Source organism: Notamacropus eugenii, chromosome 2 (assembly GCF_028372415.1).
Source record: "Notamacropus eugenii isolate mMacEug1 chromosome 2, mMacEug1.pri_v2, whole genome shotgun sequence".
Taxonomy (NCBI): Eukaryota; Metazoa; Chordata; class Mammalia; order Diprotodontia; family Macropodidae; genus Notamacropus; species Notamacropus eugenii.
Genome location: NC_092873.1, coordinates 287,646,331 through 287,664,765, shown reverse-complemented (window position 1 = coordinate 287,664,765; position 18,435 = coordinate 287,646,331). Strand labels below are relative to the sequence as shown.

Here is an 18,435-nt window from a genome sequence, read left to right as displayed (position 1 = left end):
CAACCCCATTGTCCAGGCAACCCTGCCCCATGAAGGTCGGTCTTGGGAGTCATGGGAGGGCAGAGATATCCTCAAGGTCAACCTCACAGAATGGCAGAAATTTTGGAGTTGAATAGGAACTTAAAGACAGTCTGAGGCAATGCCCTCCTTCTATAGGTGAAGAAGGGGAAGTCCTCACCAGAACCTGAAAGCCACCCAGCTGGCTTGTGATAGAGCTGGAATGAGGTCTCCTGACTCCTAGACTACCCTGTCTCTTCAGTGGATTGGGATATGCAGCCAACCTTAGATTCCCTTCATAATCAAATATAATCTCACCTCTCAATGATCTAAACTACTGAGAAACCCCAGTTCTTTCACAATGCCCCTGACCTCAAGTCAGCAAGCTGAGGTCCAGGCTCCCCACTCCCCACCATCTTCCTCTTTCACCCAATTCTAATGTTATCCTATTTCTGGACTTTTCAACCACCACCCAATAGTAACTTGGGTTTCTAAAATGCCATGCTGCCTCGATGGGTTGGAGGAAAAATATAGGAAAAGTCACATAAGAGGAAGGCAATTGCTTTAGCCCTGGGGAGGAGGGGGCTAAAGGGAGAACAGAGGGGACCCACACAGGAGTTCAGAATCAGATTTCCATTTTCTTCTTTGGCAGATATGCACTGGAGATCTGATGCATGATCACCAGGGCTGGATAGACAGGCAGGAACAAGCATAGGTACCACGCAGCTCCTTTGATCTGGGCCTGGAACCATGCTGAGTACATGCCCAAGAGCACAGTAAGCGTGGCCATCAGGTAGACCGCCAATCCAAATGTCAGGTGGTAGAGTTTGAGGCGAGCCACACGAGAGACCCTGGCTGCCCGGGGGCAAAGGAGGCTAAGCCCACACACGGACTGCCCAATGGTCGCCAACAGCGTCAGAGTCCCCACACAGCTGTGCCAAGACACAAGATGGGGCAGTTCACTTCGGCTCCTGCTGGAGATGATGAAGGCCAGGCCCAGGAAAGCACACAGAATGGTCAGAGTCTGCCCTACCCAGTGGAGTTGGATCCGAGCTTTGCGTGAGCAGAAGAAGAATGGTGAGTAGTCAGGAGAGAAGAGCAGGATGGCTTCAGCCATGCACAGGCAGAACTACAAATATACAAATGAGGACATCTTTAGTGGTCCAGCCCCCCAGCCTCCCTAACAAGAGGGAAAATGGAAGGAAGTGACAGGGCACCCAACCAAGAACACAGATCCTGAAGGCTACAGAAGTCAAGAATCTGAGTGTTGGGGAAAGAGTCTGGACTGCTGATCTAAACAGTGTGAATATTCATTGAGGAGGAGGAGGGAGAGGGTATAACAACACTGCTTCCCTAAATACCCTTGAAGTGGGAAAGTATTATCCTTTGATGCCAGTTTCAGTCACTTGATATCCTAAATGACTGCCATTCCAGCTCCCCATCAGAGAAGGAGGCTGAGAAATCTAAGGATACAAGCCATAGCAAAGAGGAAAGGATTTGAATGAAAAATTCAAACTCACCGCCAAGGACATGAACACGGGGTGCCAGGAAAAGAGACCTGGAAGTCAAAAAGAACAGGCTGAGAGCCACTCCGTTCCACTTCCCTATCCCAGGGCTATCTTCTCATCCCAAGGGAGTCTACTCACTAAGAGCTCTCTAGCCCAAAAGGTGACCAAGAACTAGAAACCACCTAGCACTCCCATGATCCCTTACTTAGTACCCAAGTCCTTGCTGGGTACTAGTGCCTGGACCTCCATTTTACTTACACATTCTTCCCCACATCATCCCTCTTTGGAGAACTCTGCCTCTCATAGGAGGTTGCCTTGGCATCAACACTCACTTCCCCCAAACTCACACTTTTCTCCAGGATCTTCTACTTTCCCCCCCACACTCTGAATAAGCAAGCTGGCCCCAAGCAGCCCTCCCTCCTGCCTTACAGCTTGCCCTCCCCTCCCTGGCTCCTAAGAGTTACCTACCTCTCCTCTCTTCTCCCTCATTGACCCTGATCCTCAGGAGAGTCCTCTCTAGCCTGTATCCCTAGGAGTCTACCCTTCCTTCCTTCTCTGGCCCCATCCCCAGGAAACTCTCCTCCCTACTCTCCTCCCCTCCTTAGCCCAGCTCCTCACAACCTGTCCCTCTTTCTGTGGCTCCACCCCAAACATGACCAGCCCTAAGGTCTGCCCCCCTTCTCTAATATCCCTCCCTGGTTCCAAATCCAGAAACTTCCCCTTCCCAAGCCCCCTACACACACTCTCCAATCTCACCCCAGGGAAACAATTCCCAAACTTCTTCCTCGATCCCATCCTTCACTGGGTGTTCAGCCTTTCCTTTTTGTACCTACTCTACAGAATCTTCTCTGTCCCACCCTTCCTTCTCTAGGCCCATCCCCAAAAGCCTGTGCGCCTCCCTGCCCCGACCCAGAAACTCTGTCCTTCCTTCATTTCAGACCTCATCCCCAGGAACTTGTCTTCTTACCGCCCCCCTGGCCCCCAGATCCATAACCTTGAAGCTGCCCCTTCCCTGGTTCCAACCCTCAGGCACCCCTAGGACCCTTTGTTTCTAGCCCTTCCTGCAGGAGGACCCACCCACCCACCCACACACCTGAGGGCTGAATTACTGAATTTGGGAGAATGTCCAACTAGCCCAAGCCCTGCACAAAAGGAATCCGGACAAGTGCTCATTCGGCCTCTGCCCGATGGCGTCAGGAGGACTACCCCTCTCCCCCTTCCACTTTGGACAGCTCCACCCCTTCTGGAGTTTCTCCTGCCATAAAGCTTAAGTCAGGCTCTCTGCAGCTTCTACCCATTGGCAGAGGTATCTGAACGCAGAGATCCCGCCTCCACTGTCTTCTCCTCCCTCAGGATATGGACTTTGCCAGGTCCTTGAACAGATTATCATCCCAAGTCATGGACTCCAAACCCTTCACCTTTCCCGGGAGGACCCTTCATTCCTTAGTCCCGCCCCCCAAGAACTTGCTCCTCTCTTCCTAGCCCTGCCCCACTGGAAGCCGGTTCTTCATTCATTTCCTGGCCCCGCCCCCCAAGAACGGGCTCTGCCCCTCCCATCCCTCTCACTGGAAGCCTGCCCTTCATTCATTCTCTGGCCCCGCCCCTGAGCCTGGTCTGCCCTGCCCCTCTCTCTCACACGCCGTCTCACTGGAAGCCGGTCCTTCGTTCATTCCCTGGCCCCGCCCCTAAGGCTGCTCTGCCCTGCCCCTTCTTCCCCATCCTCAACCCACTGGAAACTGACTTTCATTCATTCCCTGGCCCCACCCCCAGGAATCTGCCCCGCCCCGTTCCCTCCCTCCGTGTCCCCATCATTCATTCTCTAGTCCCGCCCCAAAGAATCTTACTCTAGCCCTCGCTCTTCAGCCCCGCCCCACTGGGAGTGGGCCCTTCCTTCTTCCGCGGCCCCGCCCCTCTCCTCCAATTCAGTCCCACCCTTACTCACTGGTCCCGGGCCGGGACAACACGGTCAGGAAGAGGGTGAAGCCTAACGCCACCAGGTGTGCCAGGATGCCGCTGCCACAGCGCAGCCAGCGGGTCAGCCGGGGTTCCCTAGCGGCGGCCGAGGCTGAGGCCAGGACGGGCCCCACGGCCGGGGCTTGCATGGCCGGGCTGCGGGGGCCGGCTTCTTCCAGCCGCCGGGCTGCCGCTTCCGGGTTCCTGAGCTTGTCGTCAGGGACCACGGCGGGAGCGGCTCCGCCCCCGGGACGCGGTTGGCGGCGCGGCGGTGTCGCCGGCAGCGCCCCCTGGCGCCCTGGGGAGAGGCCCGCGATCCCAGGAGTGCGCCGCCCTGCCCCGGAAGGCGGAGACCCCGAGCTGGGAGGGAGCCAGCCAGCGGGCCGCAGAGCTTCGCCCCAAGCCAAGCCACGAGGCCCTGGCTCCGAGAGTCACGGAAATGAGCCAGGGCGACTTCGGTGGTCGCGCGGTGCGAGCCCTTTGTACATGGACCAAGGCGCGGCCTCCAGCCCCAGGGCCACCCCTCGGCATACCAGGGCACCCTCCCCCTCCCGCTCCCGCCTGCAACTGCCGCATAGCTCTGGCCTGGCTGCCTTCCTACGTCCTGCAACCCGGGGCCACTAGCACCCCCCAGCCCGGGTCCAAAAAAGGCTCTCCTGGTCTTTCCCGAGGGAAAGACCCTGGCCTAGAACTGGGGACAAAGGCCCACGTGCCCCGAAACCCACACTGGCCACCCAATCCGCGCTGGTCACCTGACCCCTGGGGAAACTCGGGAGGGAACCCCAAGGTGAGCCCAGCATCTCCCAAGGGGCCACCCCTCTCCCTACGGACGCCTTCGGCTCCCCCCAAAAGAGAGCACCAAGGCTCCAGGTCATTGCCATCTCTACCAAGACAAGAATCCGCCAAAGGAGCTCTCGGTGGGGGAGGGGACCTACCAAGGGGCCAGGGAGGGCGCAAGGACAGCATTTCTTCCCATTGTTTCCTCCTCTGGGTTTTGTTGTTAAGGTGTTTGGCAGTAACAGAACAGGGAGACAGTCTTGAGGTATTTTTATAGTTTTTTTTCTTAAAAAAAATAATATAAAGTTATAAAAAGCGGCAGCAGCAGCAGCCGGGGGCCTGGATCCTGGAGAGGGAGGCGGCGCTGGCAGCTCCGTTGCGATGGGCAGGCACTTTCTCATTAATGCGCTTTTGACTGCAGGAAGACAAGAGGCGAGAAAGAGCTGTGGGGGGGAGCCCCGGCCTGGTCTTGGCGCGGCCAGGGAAGGAGGCCCATTCGGACGCGGGGACATGAGTGCGGCAGTCCAGGGGTTGGCTCCGATGAATTCTGTCTAAGGAAACCTTAGGTGCCAGGGCAGCTGCCAGCTGGGCAGGCTCCCTCTGCTATCACCGGGAAGGCCTTCCCTTCCTACCCAGAAGTCCTCCAAACCCTAGGGCACATGGGAAATAACTAGCATTTTCAGGTTTCCAAAGAATTTTCTGCAAAGACTGGGAAGAAAGGGAGCTGGATGACCAGTGTAGGTAGCAGAAATTCCTAGACTCCCCATCACTCCCAGAAAATAATCCCAGTCCTGGGGCTAGAAGCTGGAACGGGGCTATCATATACATGGTCTGTTAAATGATGTAGACACACATCAACTCCAAGTTCCTGTGCAGCCTGATGACCTCATACTAAGTCAGGTCTTCCTCCTCACGCAGAAATCGACCAACAAATACACCCCTTCTTGAACCCTCTTGAATGCTATGCTCTGCCTAGATGGCCCTGGCAAGTTCTCCCCTTCATTCCTCCATCCTCTCCTTGGAAGATTCAAATTCCTGGAACCCAGCCTTCTTTCCCCAAGGAAACTGAGTAATTCAGTAATTCCCAGTAACTGCAGGGAGAACCAGCACTGATTCAGGACATGAGTGCACCCTCATGAGAGGACAGGAAAAGCAGCATCTCCTCTAAGAATTAGAGTGGGCCTGCCAAATCAAGAACATGTCTTGAAACAACCTATCCCACCCTCAGGGTCACACAATGCCAGGGAACCCATTTTGCTTTTCCTTTCTAATCCTTCCCCTTCCTAGCACTCTCCTCTTCCACTTCCATCTGTCTCCTCTTGCCTAGACATTCTCAGCACTCCTCCTACCTGCTGTCCCTTGTTATTTGTCTATAAGGAAAAGTTAAGGAGGGACCCAATCTGGTGGTCTCCCATCCCCTAAGCCCTCCTTGCAGCGCCCCTGCCTTCCCTCGGCATGGTACCTTTAGTGTGGTGCACTTCTCCTCGAAGCCCAAGGCTGGGCTGGGCTTCTTCCTGCGCACAGAGCAGGCCGCATCGGCCGCCGGGGGCCCTGCAGGGCAGTGCTTTGCCTTCACTGGCCGGCAGTACGTGGCCAGGTTTTTCCTCTTCTTGGCCTCCTCCTCAGAGAGGCAGTTAGGCTGTAGAGCTTTGGCTGGCTGGCCAGCTCCCCCCCGGTTCTCCAGCTGGGAGGCCTTGACAGGTGCTGGGGGTGTATGTGGGGAGCCCCGACAGTCCAGGGGCCCTGCCCGCTTCACCCGGGGTCCCACTGCCCCATTGAGCCCTATGCCCAGGGCTGGCTTAGTCTTGGCAGGGAGGGCTCGACAGCCTGCAGGTTTGCCTTTCCCCGGAGGATCCAGGATACAGGTCCGTTTGAAGGCTGCAGGGCCAGGGGACAATTTCCGCTTGCGAGATGGGGCCTCCGCGTCAGTCCCATCCTTGCCCTTGGACAGCTTGCTGGCCTTGGAAGGAGGCAGCTTACTGAAGGAGGGCGAAGGGGTGTTGGCAGGCAGCGGTGAGGTGATGGCCTGACTCCCACCCATGCATTCTGCCTGGCTGCAGGCAGCCCCCACACTGGGAGAGCCTGCAGGGTAGCCAGGAGCTGGGTTGTCCTTGGCGACAGGTGCAGAGGGTGGGAAGGAGGGCCTGTGACTGGGACCAGAAAGGCGGGGGCAGGTGCCTGCTGAGGAAGGGCTCAGGGGAACAGGTGGGGGGGAGATGAGGAGGTGAGATGGGGGCTCAGCTGCTGGGGGGATCTTCCTGCAGAAAAGAAGAGGGCAGACTGAGTCACAGAGCATCCTGAGATCCCCACCCCCACCCTGAACCAAAAACAAACGCTGAGCTCTGCTGCCACCTGCTGGCAACTAACAGAAGGAGGGTGGAGGGGAAGGAACACAGCCACCAACCCTCATCTTACAAACCATTTTCAACGCTGCCTCCTCCTCCTCCTCTTTAAAGTGTGCTCCTTCTCTGCCCTGTGCCAAGTGCCTGCCTGAAAACAGGCTCCAGGCTGCCAAACTCCCAAATGTCTTCACTCTAAGCCTTCCCTTTTCCCCCAACCCAAGCCCAAGAGAACCTGGGGTGCCCCCTGGGAAGAAAAATGGCAGCAATCAGGGTCTTTCCCAGGGGTGAAATGGGAACATCTAGAGGACAGACTCTAGACATGGGTTCTCACATGCCTGCAGCTTCAGAAGGGCTGAGGGGTCCACTAAGAAGTCAGGGGTCCCAACAAGGGCTTTTGGGCTAAGGGACTTACTTCCACATATGTGAGCTGAGATGTCGCTCCAGCATGGAGCTGAGCGCAGAGCAGAACCGGTCCAGCCGCCTACTAAACACATAACATCCTGGGCTTACCAGCCGACTACCAAAGGTGCAGAACTAGATGTCAGAAAGGAAAGTGCCAGTGAGCAGGACCTGTGCCCTTATGTCCCAGCTGAGCCTGCCAAGGCCCCCAGACCAGAGTGCGTGAGTGTGTGTGTGGGACTATGTGCACCTTCGTGCCCTATAATGTCTGTGAAAGAGGAGAGAAAGTGCGGGTGGGATGACAAAAGGAGAGAGGAAGACTATTAGCTCAATGGGGCAAATGAGTAATCAATGACTTCCTACAGCTCCGGGAGTGGGACTAGTGCTGAGTGTGGAAGATGTGGACGTGCTCTCCTGCGGACAGCTCTCAGGCTCTGTTCCATACCCAGTGCCCTGGGTTTTGGCACCATCCAGCCCCACCCCTGGACTCACTGCCTGTGGCCGAGGGGGCCGAGTTGCATAATGACAGTCAGGGACATGGTGGAAGTCATCAGGTGCTATGTCTTCCTCACTCTCCTCGCTGGAAGCCTGGGCCCCACCCCGAGGTAGAGGGAAAGGAAATAGGCCTGGGTCTCGATCACCACCACAAGGGCCTTCATCATCTAGCTCACTCTCAGAGGAGACCCGTGACCTGGAAGGACCAAAGAAAACAGGGAGAGGGACTGTCTCTGAAAGCCTGCACAGAAACCCCATCTCTGGGATGCCAGAGAGAAGACGGGGGCAAAAGCAGCCTCTCTCCACCGCTGCTGTCCACACCGAGCTGCTGCATGGGCCATTCTCACACCTCCTCCAAAACCCTGCTCCAAACACATTTCCCCAAATTTTTGAAACAACCCCACCCAGCTCTGGTCACCTCAGCAAACTCCCCCATCTCGTTCCTCCACCTCCCCACTGCTCCAAGCACTAAATAGTAAAGTCAGACTTCCTGAACAGCCATGAGCCTCTGTGCCCTGATATGAACATTGGTGTCCCATTCTACTGCTGGAGGAGGGACAGAATCTCCCACATGCCCAGCACAATACTTGGTGCACCGAGGGACAATCAATACAGGATGCTCACTGACTCACTTCACAGTCCAGGCCCTGTCATTTCCTTTGATCATCTGTCATATAAAGAAGCTAGGAAAACACAGGTCCCCTAGAGGTGCCTCATCAGAAGATGGCAACAGGCTCCATGCTTCTGAGTTCCCAAAGTACAGGGATGCATGAGGGATTAACTGCCTTTCACCTGATTCCCCTAAAGTGCCTGGTCCAACTGCAAGCCCTAGAAATTTCCTTTTTAAAGGACCCTTTATGACAAGGTATAAAGTGTGTTCATCCTTCGTTGCCAAAGAAGACAATGCCATCAGAGAAATAATGACATGATTTGCACTTGACTTTGTTTTGAGTGAGGGAGGGCTGTGCAAGTCACCAGCTTCACTTCTCCTCCAGAACCATCTGAATCCAGTGACCAGATATTCATCAGGATGACTGGAGATGACCCAAGATGAGGCAATTGGGGTTAAGTGACTCGCCCAAGGTCACACAGTCAGTGAGTGTCAAGTGTCTGAGATAACATTTGAACTCAGGTCCTCCTGACTCCTGCACTGGTGCTGTATCCACTGCACCACCTAGCTGCCCAGGGAGTTATGACAAGGAGCCAGGATCAGGGAGATGGAGAATAAATATCATCTATCTGGATGTCAAGGTCAGATGAGGGGTGACTTAGCACCCCTTCACTGCTTCTCCCATCTCTATCCACCACTGGTCACAGTGTACCAGTCTCTGAGCGCTGGAAGAAGGCAGATGCTGTGAGGCTGCTGCCAATCGCTATTCCTCTTGGAGATTAGGAGGGAGTGGAGCACAGCTCGCCCAGATTGGGAGCAGGGGGCTGGGTCCTCACCTGGGCAATGTACAGGAGGGGTAGGTCTGCTTGGCCCTGGGTGTGAAGGTGCTGCCAGGTAGAGCTGCCGCTGCTGCTGCCTGAGCTGAAGAGGACAGTTCCTGGGAAAGGCGCTCAGGGCGCCCAGGGCTCTTCTCTTTGGGGGACTCCCCTTTTCGGGCATTGGCCTTCAGCTCTGCCACCAGCACATCAAAGTCCTTGGCCCGGCCCTGGACCTCCCGGCGCTGATGCACTGAGTGAATCTGGAACACATGTTGGAGACAGCTCGACCCGAGGGCTAAGGGTGAGGCAGCCCCTCGGGACAGGTATCTGGGTGGGCACCAGCAGGTTCCCCGGGGACCTCAGTTAACCAGTATTCCTCACCCAAACTGCTCTGCCCTTTCTTGAACCTTTTGGGAACAAATCTCTTTCCTTTCCCAATCTGGAGTGATGGATGTGGCTTGGCTCAGCTTCCTAATACAGTCCTACCCTCAGCCTGTTCTGGGTCTGGGACTATGCTACCTTCTGGATACCATGGTTTTCCCCACCTTTTCCTTCCCAGTAGCTTGGGCCTGCCCTCCCCCACCAATGGATACCTTGCAAGTCAGCAGGCGAGTACAGATCTTTTTGGTCTCTGGGTTCACTACCCCACACTGCCTGTTCAGATCACACTCCTTCCCTGCAGAGAGAGAGCAGGCAGCTTCAACTTGGTGCACAGCTCCTACAGTCCCAGGACAGCTTCATGTGGCCCCAGGTGAGGGGGTCTCAGTCTCCCCACCAATTGTCCTAGGAACAACATGGGACTTAGGCTAAAGCTGCCTTTGGCTCTCCTTGGGTATCAAGCTTGGGGGGTAAGAGACAACCAGTAACTCCACTTAGGAAAATGGAAAGGCTGTGATCTCTTTGTGGGTATCCAAACCGAAAGCAAACAGGAGGAGGAGGGCCAACACCTATGGTGAACACTAGTTACAAGGGGAAATCAACTGTCTGATGCCCTAGGAACAAGCAGGGAGAGGGGAGAGAGAAGAGCATCCTAATGGGAGAGATCTTCTCCATATGTCACTGCTGCGTTCAGAAGACTAGCCTCTCAGCACCCAGCAAGGTAATCCAGAGCTGAGATCAACACCCAAAGGGCTCCAGCTCGTGCCAGCAAAAAGAACACCTCCCTTGAACGTGACCATGTGCATGCTGAGGAGTTGGCATAGGCAGCCCACGGTCCCTCACCTGTGCTGTTGCCTGCCTGGAAGGGCTTTTCTGAAGCCTCCTCTCCGAGTCTCCCCACTCTCTCCCCTGACCCCTATCCCTTCCAGAAGAGCAGAGGACAATCACACGGAGGCTTCCTGCCTCCAAAGTAACAACTCACGCGCCATCTTCTTGTGGGCCTTGGGCTGAAGTCTGGCAACACTGGGCTCCTTCTCTGGGGGGCTAGCACTCTCGGCCTGGGGGCTAGGCCCCTCCATGAGGACTGAATCGTTGCTCCCTTTGTTGGAAAGCTCTTTGGAAGAGGAAGCTGTAGGGGCTTTCCCAGAGGTATCCTTAGTAAGACCACCGGGTGGGCTGAGGAAAGTGGGATGAGGAGTCAGAGGCTTGGGGTTCACTCTGATCCCTTGTCCATCAGGTTTAGGGAGACTGGAAATCTTCTCCAAATTCACCACAGGCACGAAGAGGCTAGAAAGAAAGTGGAGCCAGGCTGAAGGGAGAGACTCTGGAAGCAAGGGGTGGGGGGGAGACCCAGCAGGGGGTCTCTGTGTTCTGGCGGTTTCCCCTGTAGACAGGGGGTAATGGGTGCCAAAGGACTCGGTCATCATGGCAGCAAAGAGGTAGGGGAGGACAAGCTGTACTTGCTTCAGCCTCAGGGCAGTGATCTCAGTCAGCCCAGGGGTGATAAACCTCCTCTGTTAACCCTTTCCCTGCCCAAGTTGGGAGGGAGCCTGAGAGAAGCCTGAAGCCTCTCCTTACCAGAGGTTGTCCTTTTGTGCCTTCTCAGGCGGGTGATTAGCCCGGCCTCGACCCCCTTGCACCTTCTCCTTTGAGGAGGCTTTGGTGGGGCCTTGGCCCCCACAAGCTGGGCCCTGCCCATTTACTGCATGGCATTTCTGAGAAGTGGCAGAGGCCTGAGCCCGGGCATACAGCTTGCTGAGGGGCCCATGTCTTCTTTCTGTTACAAAAAAGGGCAAAACAACCCATCAGCTGCATCCTGCATTCCACATCCCTGCTCCCATGTCCATGAGAAAGCAGCTTCCCTGTCCTCTCCTCTCAAAAGGGTAGCCCTTGGAGGTCTACAACCCTAAAACATCTGGGGTCCTACACCTCAGACTTGAGAATAGTTCCTTTTAAGATCTCTACTTCCTTTTTCCAAATTATATGCAAGTCCTCATTGGTCACACCTCAACCCCAACCCCGAACACTCTCATTTCATGTCTTGAGTGCTTCACTGCCCACTGTCAGGACCATCCCCACTCTCTTCCCCCTCTGGCTGCCCTCCCATGTTCCTTGCCATCAGAGTTCTACCCCTATTCCTCTCATCCTTCCTTCCCATCCTTCCAGTCCCCTTGTCCCTCACCACAGTGCTTCTGGAAAGCTTGGGGCTTCACCACTTGGCTGCAGTGATTACACACGACCAGGTAGAACTCATCATGGGCAGGGCAGTGCCCGAAGATGGACATGTCTGCAATGACAGGTGCTTCCCATCACTTTGGGAAAGGGCCCACGCTGCCCCTACTCCACCTCATCCCTTGCCCTGACCACCCAGAAAGGCTGAGCCTTCTATGATATGGGATGGCACCTATGTGAGAGAGGAGGGATTGTTCCCTTTGGAAGAGGAATGAGCCCTTTCACCCAATGCTTCCAAACCAGCCTCCTTTAGCAAGAAGCAAAGACAATAGGCCCAGATACAGAAAGGACCTCAAACCCATCCAAGGCAACTTTATTATTCTACAGATATGGAAACTGAGGCCTAGAAAAGTGAGCTAGTTTGCCCAAGGTCACAGAGGGAGTAGTGAAGAATCTGTGTGGGGTCCCAATGTCTCCCACCTTCTTTTATGAGGGTCATAGCGTCCAATTTCTTCTTCCCATTCTTGCTGCTCTCCTCCAGCTCAGCCCCTGAGAGAGACACACAGCTCTGTGAGCACCATCTCCCTCAGTCAGGAGTCCCTCAGTCTCCTTGGGTGGCCAGGTGAGAGTCATCCAATCCAGAGACCTCATCTCTTCTACCTTCTTCTCCATGTTAGTGCAGCCTGCACCCTCGGGGGGAGGACCACAAACATTTACTGATGCTCAGGATTCTTTGGAGCATCTTTAAGGGGTCACTTCAAGTGCTTAGTCCCCTATACCAGTGCTTCTGTAATGACTCCCACCTTAACAGAACCGGCTACTTCCTTAAGGATCCTGGAAGACAGGGTTCTAGTCCATGTTCTATTGCTCACTTACTGGATGACTGTGGGCAAATCCCACCCCTAGAAAAAATGTTTTCCCATTTAAAGGGGAAAGACTCTTGTCTCTCTCTTCCTCCCCCACCAAGGACTTCCAGCCTGGCAGAGTTTTCTTGCAGACCTCGGAACCTCTCCTCCATTTTCCATATCAAGCACTTCCCCTCCCATTCCAGAGGGTCCTAAGTGGCCCATTCTCCCAAGTTGCCCAAATACCACCACACCTTCGGATACAGACCACTAGAGCACTCCCCAGCCTCCCAGCCTTGATACGGTACAGGAATAACAACTGCTATCTTGGGGCCCTTGGCCATCTCTAGGACCCTTCAGCCTTCTGGCTTGGGGGAAGGGGAACCCCTTCCAGGGACAGAGCCCGAGGCCCTTATGCAGGAACAAAGTCCTCCCAAGACCAGCCAGGGAAACAAGTGCCAAGATGGAAAGAGCCCCCGCTCCGGGCTCCCCTCCCTGCTGCCACTCTGGGTTCTAGTAGCCCAAGGGGGGCTCCGTCCAGGCCCCCACACCCCACCCCCACCTGCTCTTTCTCCCCCCCACACTCCCTCCTTGTCCCTTGAGGGGAAAATCAATTCTGAGTCAACCGCCTGATTCTGTTTCCGGTTCTGAATGCGCCCAGACCCTGACAATGGTCCCGTCCTCCCCTCGCCAGCCCGGGGCAGCTCCGGGGAAGGGGGGGAGGGGGCCAGGGACCCCAGCCAGGGGCTTTCTCCGCTACTTCCGCCACTAGGTTTGTCTCCGCCCCCCCCAGCTAAGTGGCCCGCTGACAGTCTTATATAATCGTCAGAAGTGGGGTGCAGGGTTTGGGGGAGCATCCCTAGACAAGGGGCGGCTCTCAGTCCAAGTCCGTCAAGTGCGGGCGGGGGGGTGCAATGGAAGGGGACGGGGACAAGCGTCACCAGAGACTGCCCCGGGCGCTCTCCCCTCCGCTCCTCACTCGCAAACTTCTGGGGTGCTCCGCCTCGGGGGGCTCCGAGACAAAGATCACGAGAAGTCACCGCCGTCCCCTCGGCTCCCCGGGGAGGCGCGAGGGCCGGGCGAGGGTCAGGGGTCCGAGGGGGGGGCTGCGGGCGCCAAGGAGGAGGAGGAGTGAGCACTAGGGGCCACGGGGAGCAGGGGAAGCGGGGTGCGTGGGAAACACGTGGAAGAGGACTGAAGCGGAGGGGAGAAGCGGGGGGCGGGCACGGGAGGGGCGGAAGCGGGGGCCGGGCGGCAGACGAGGAGGGTGGGTGGAGGCTGCGGGAGAGCGGGCGGGGACGGGCGGCGGAGGTCGGGCCGGCAGAGCCGGGTGGGCTGCGGGCCGGGCAGGACGGCGCTAGGACCCGGGGGCGCGGCGGCAGCGGAGCGGGCGGGCACTAGGACCCGGCGGGTCCTTTGTTTGGGGGGCCGGGGAGCCGGACGGCGGCTCCCGTCGGCGGCTCCCCTCAGCCGGCGGGGGCCGGGAGGGGGGAGGGGAGGCATTGGCCGGGGGCCCCGGGGCACTGGGGGGGGCTTCACTCACCGTCGGCGGCGGGCAGGTCGGCCCGCTCCACCCACGAGCTCCAGCTCTGTCCCGCGAAGTCATCGAGACTCGGCACCCGCCGCTCCAGAGCGGCCATTGCTGCCGCCGCGCGTTCACGCACCGCCATCACCACCACGGACGCGCGCCCGCCCCGGCGCCTCCGCGCGCCCCCCCGGCTTCCCCTCCGCCCCACCGCGGGCACGCCCCCCACAGGCCGCCCCGCACCCTGCGCAGGCGTGGCGCAGGCCGACGGCCCTCCGTCTCTCGCCTCCGCCCACCCGCACAGCCTGCTGGGAAATGTAGTCCTGGCAGGGGTGGCGAAGACGCTTGGGCTGCTCATAGGCAGGGACCCCAGGACGCGCGCGGTGGCTCGCGATGGAGTTCTTCCCCCCCGGCCCCGAGTCGTCTGGTCTCCGAGTAGCGTGGCCTGGCTCACAGTGGCCCGGCTCACAGCCTCCTGGCACACGCGCGCGCCCTCCCCCCCACTCGTGAAGGCTACTTGGCCCAGCAGCCGGCCGACCCTCCCCCGGCTTCCACGTCCGTGTCGGAGCCTCCCTCCAGGCGGGCGGCGGGATGGGTGGGTGGGGTCAGCCGCGAGGGCAGGGGGAGGCTGCGGGGAGGATGGGCTGAAGGACGCCGAAGGGGGCGGGGTAGGGCTGGGGGCGGGAGGCTCGCATCCTCCGGGGGCTGGAGGCCACACCCCTTCCCTGGAGCCGGGCCGAGGGGCCGGGACAGCCTGGATCACCTGTCAAGATGACAGAAGGTTCCCCCCGAGCCCGGCGTGGCCCCGAGGCGGCGTCTCCGCCGAGATAGCGCCCCCACCCCCTCGGAGGGCAGCCGCCTCCCAAGCCCAGCCGGGCCGGCTCCTTCCATCACTTGGGCTTCTTTTTCTAATGCATATCTTCTCCCCTGGAAGGGCTGCTGCCGGAAGCTTCTCATCCGAGCTGTCATCCCCAGCTCAGGCCTGGCAGGACCGGAGTCAGCCGGCCCTTTCCCCACCGCAGGAGGAGGGTGACATGACCCGGACCCTTCCCCACCGCACAGAACCGGGCTGGGGTGCAGGGGGGGGGTCTCTTAGGGAGTATTCCCTCAAGAACAGTCTCTGGGAGTTAATAAATGTGAAGTATATGACCGGGGGAGGGGGTTACTGAAGTTGGAGGGCAGCGTGGAGCCCGAGCCTTCAAAAACCCCTGGTGCACATCTCTCCCCAAGAGGCTTGTCTGGGTCCCCTGTGGGAAATGGGGCTGAGCCAAGGTCACACGCACTCACTGCAAGAACACTTGGGGATCCTGGGTTCTGTGTCCCAGGGTCCCCTATGGCCAGTATTGATCAAGCTGACTTTGCTGTTTGGAGTAAAAGAGAAAACCAGGGAGACCATCCTCCTCTCTGGAGGGCCTCCCAGAGAGGACGGGCAAGCCCCCGTGGCCAGGGTCGGGAATAACATCTGGCCAGAACCTCTAATTCACAGGGAGGGGGAGATAGAGGGAGTGTTTAAAAAACACACACACACAAAGGCCAAGGAGGTCCTCAGTCACAGTTCCTGCATGGCAAACTCTCACACGGCTGTTTATTTAAAGCTGTAGTAACAAGCACCAGAAAACAACATGCAACGTCACTCCTTTGAAGGAGAGGGGCAGGGGGCTCCATATTCCAGGAAAGGTCCTAGGTGAGGCACCCCGACAGGATTCAAGTTTCCTACGGCAAAGGGCTCAGCTGACCAACTCTCCAGTGTTCTTGATCTCTCAGCAACTGGAGAATTTGAACAGATACCACATAGGATGCCTTCTTCACTCATGGCTATGCAAAGCAGGGACCCTTGGTTCCCAGGGAAAACAGTCCTGTGGGGTAAGCCCAGGACCTCTGGAGTCCTGTCCCCCTCCTGGAGGTAATAAAAATGAGGTGATCTTTCCCTTAGGATGACCATAGGGAGAGAGCAGTAAGGCCACACAAAGAGCCCAAATAAGGGCTATTCTAGCTGAGATCAAATCAGCCACTCAAGTGACCACAGGGAACTCAAGAAATAAAAGACTTAAGGGGAAGGGCATTTAGAGATCATCTAGTCCCACCCTCTAACTTTAGAGGTGACAGTAAAACCAAGGCTTTCCAGGGAAGTGAAGGACTTTCTCCAAGGTCACCCAGGTGCCAAGTGGCAAAGTCAGTTTTCAAACCCAACCCTGTTTCCACTACACCTTGTGGCCTCCCATCACTGATGAGGGGGGAGGAAAAAGCTCTGCCTCAATGCAGTAAAGAGAAATGGGCATTCTTGGCATAGGGAATTCTTGGCATACCCTACTTCCCTGGTAAAGGGTCAGGTGCTGAATTCAGCCAGCTCATTAGAACATTTTCGTCTCTCACATTTCAAATAAATAAATATGTAACACAGGATCCAAACAAAAGTCACAGTAGACACTGCTCACAGAGCCCCCCACTAGGGCTAGCTTGAAGAAAAATGAAAGACAATTCCATTGCTTTTCCTTGCCAATGGCTCTGGAACTGTAGTCAGTCATCCACATGTGTCCTAAGTGTACATGGGGACAGCGTGGCCTGGATTGAGACAGAAACCCTAATTCTTCCCACACCCCTACTTTCATAGGTGGGGCAATTTCAAGAGAAAAGAAACAACTGACCCAGGATCACAATATCTGGGTGAAAACCCAGGAATCCTGACTTGTAGGCTCCTGGACGATTAACAGAGTAAAACTAATCCAAAGGTTTCTTGGATGGGACTGGGAGGAAGAAGCAAAACAGGGGAAGTCCTCATAATGCATCCCTTAGCCTGGGACTCTCAGAGAACTGATAAGTTCTAGTTAAGAGCCATTTACACAGGACCTTGGGGAGACAGAAGGGACTAGTAGAAGTGTTAGGAAGAGGAAAAACAGAGGCAAATGTGTAACTGGGTCATGGCTGAACGTAAGGTCCCAAAGTGATGAAGCACCAATACCGTCGGCCTGTTCTGGACAGATAGGAAGAGGAAAGGGCAAGATAGGGCTGTATTCCCTTTGGGAAAAGGGCCAGAATGTGAAAGAAACAGGAGAGGAAGGGAGAAGATAGGTCAAAAAGGGGGATGGGGGGAACAGGCCAACCCAATGTCTAAGAAACCTAGAATAGATATCTGAGCATGTCCCTTGGGCCCATCTGAACCCCCATACACACCTGGCCTCATCACAGGAATGGAAGAAAGGCTTAGGCAAAGTTAGAAAGGCAAGGCAAGGGGCCCGAGAGCTCTGATACTGGATGAAGAAGGGGATGGGGGAGTTGAGACGAGATTTTCAGAGTCCTAAAATGAGGCAGCTCTGGGAGCCTTCTAGTGACAGGGTCGGGCATAGTGCTTAAACAAGGTTTGTGAGTTGATTGATAAATACTTGTTGATTGGTGTCATAAGCATTTCTCCAAATCTGGAAGACAAGGTGCTGGAAGGGAGCACCAGGATGTTAGGATTTGGGAGTGTTCTCTCTCTCCTCAGATACCACTGGGTCTATCACATTGCTTTGTACATATCTCAGCACGTGTTTTATCCTTTCCTTCATACACTGAAAAGTCCCTGAAGACAGGGAAGGTGTAGTTTGTCTGTTTCTTCACCTTTGTGGTTTCTGGCACTTACCATAGGACATTTCACATAGTCTGCACTTAGTGAATGCCTGCTAATTTCACTTGAATGAGAAGTTATAGGGTGTCTAAGTTTAGAGAGAACATCCATGGGGCACACGCCAGTTCACACCCCTGTCAGAGAAGGGGCTCCCTCGGACATAGCAAAAACTGCCTCTCCTAGCATTCTCCAGACCTGGAGCTGCTTGAGGAGGCCCAAGTTACAATTCATCTGCCACGCAGAATGTAGGCCTCAGCAGGGATGACTAAAAAACAGTTAATTTTCTAGGCCAGCCTTCTCCTCCCCCCTCCCCCACCCCCTATCCCCATCCCCCAACATACAAAGAGTTGTCCCTGCCAGAACTCAGTGTGTTCAGGACCCTGTGTTCCTGTCTGTCTAGGCAGGGAGGAAATATCCAGCTCTCCTTCCATAGCCTTTGCCTCTCTCCATCTTTGCAAACTGGTGGGCCCAGGAGGAGGGAAGGGGAAGAGGCCCCAGGGACCTGCCTGGGTGACTGTACAGACTAACTGGCCCCTGGGAAACAGAGACCTGAGAGGTGAATGGAAATGACAGGGCACCTTGTCTGAATAAAGATAACAGGACACAGAGTCTGACCCACCACAGCTGAGAAAAGGCAGCCAGATCACTGCTGGGCCCTTCCTCCAGCACCTCTCCTGTACTTACTCCCCCCACCCTTTATTATTGGAGCTGGGCTGAGTCATCCCTGGAGGACACTAAAGGGAACAGACCCTAGGGCTGCTGCATTCCCCTCCCCTGTCCTCCCACCTGGCCCGGTTCTGCACGATTCAGCCAGGAGATGAGGTAAACTACCTGAGCCAGGCAGAAGACACACAGTGCTGAGCTCCTGGCAGGCCTGGGACCCTGCCTGTGAACAGAGGGGAAGAGGTGGGGAACTCAGAGGGGTGACTGCCCCTAAGAGGGAGGTGGGACACCAACTGGCCCATCCTTTGTCCCCAAACACCTAACCCAGAAGATTCAGCAAGGAGGAGAG

The 18,435-nt window shown here is 56.3% G+C and overlaps 2 protein-coding genes across 3 annotated transcripts; both read right to left on the bottom strand.

The window, feature by feature from the left end:
• Window positions 1-615: 615 nt before the first annotated feature.
• Window positions 616-3,689, bottom strand: CYB561D1 (cytochrome b561 family member D1). Of its 2 annotated transcripts, none has more exons than XM_072644249.1 (3): window positions 3,448-3,689; window positions 1,518-1,555; window positions 616-1,126 (listed from the first exon to the last, which is right to left on the bottom strand). In XM_072644249.1, exons 1-3 carry the CDS (start codon window positions 3,605-3,607, stop codon window positions 623-625), a joined length of 702 nt encoding a protein of 233 aa, XP_072500350.1. In that variant the 5' UTR covers window positions 3,608-3,689; the 3' UTR covers window positions 616-622. The 2 variants fall into 2 exon arrangements, with proteins under 2 accessions (XP_072500350.1, XP_072500349.1); XM_072644248.1 differs by having other exon boundaries at window positions 3,444-3,498.
• Window positions 3,690-4,488: 799 nt separating this feature from the next.
• Window positions 4,489-14,006, bottom strand: ATXN7L2 (ataxin 7 like 2). Its single transcript, XM_072644246.1, has 11 exons — window positions 13,838-14,006; window positions 11,930-11,998; window positions 11,460-11,564; window positions 10,856-11,054; window positions 10,260-10,564; window positions 9,493-9,575; window positions 8,918-9,159; window positions 7,469-7,667; window positions 6,990-7,111; window positions 5,698-6,493; window positions 4,489-4,650 (listed from the first exon to the last, which is right to left on the bottom strand). Exons 1-11 carry the CDS (start codon window positions 13,962-13,964, stop codon window positions 4,636-4,638), a joined length of 2,262 nt encoding a protein of 753 aa, XP_072500347.1. The 5' UTR covers window positions 13,965-14,006; the 3' UTR covers window positions 4,489-4,635.
• Window positions 14,007-18,435: the final 4,429 nt, after the last annotated feature.

Excerpts from the sequence above, each read along its gene's own strand:
- CYB561D1 (XM_072644249.1), bottom strand. The coding sequence starts at position 3,607 with ATGCAAGCCCCGGCCGTGGGGCCCGTCCTGGCCTCAGCCTCGGCCGCC. Across the intron at positions 1,556-3,447 it reads GTTGTCCCGGCCCGGGACCA|GTCTCTTTTCCTGGCACCCC; the intron begins GTGAGTAAGGGT and ends TTTGACTTCCAG. Across the intron at positions 1,127-1,517 it reads CCGTGTTCATGTCCTTGGCG|TTCTGCCTGTGCATGGCTGA; the intron begins GTGAGTTTGAAT and ends GTATATTTGTAG.
- ATXN7L2 (XM_072644246.1), bottom strand. The coding sequence starts at position 13,964 with ATGGCGGTGCGTGAACGCGCGGCGGCAGCAATGGCCGCTCTGGAGCGG. Across the intron at positions 7,668-8,917 it reads CCCTCCTGTACATTGCCCAG|GTCACGGGTCTCCTCTGAGA; the intron begins GTGAGGACCCAG and ends TGGTCCTTCCAG. Across the intron at positions 6,494-6,989 it reads CTCAGCTCACATATGTGGAA|GAAGATCCCCCCAGCAGCTG; the intron begins GTAAGTCCCTTA and ends TCTTTTCTGCAG.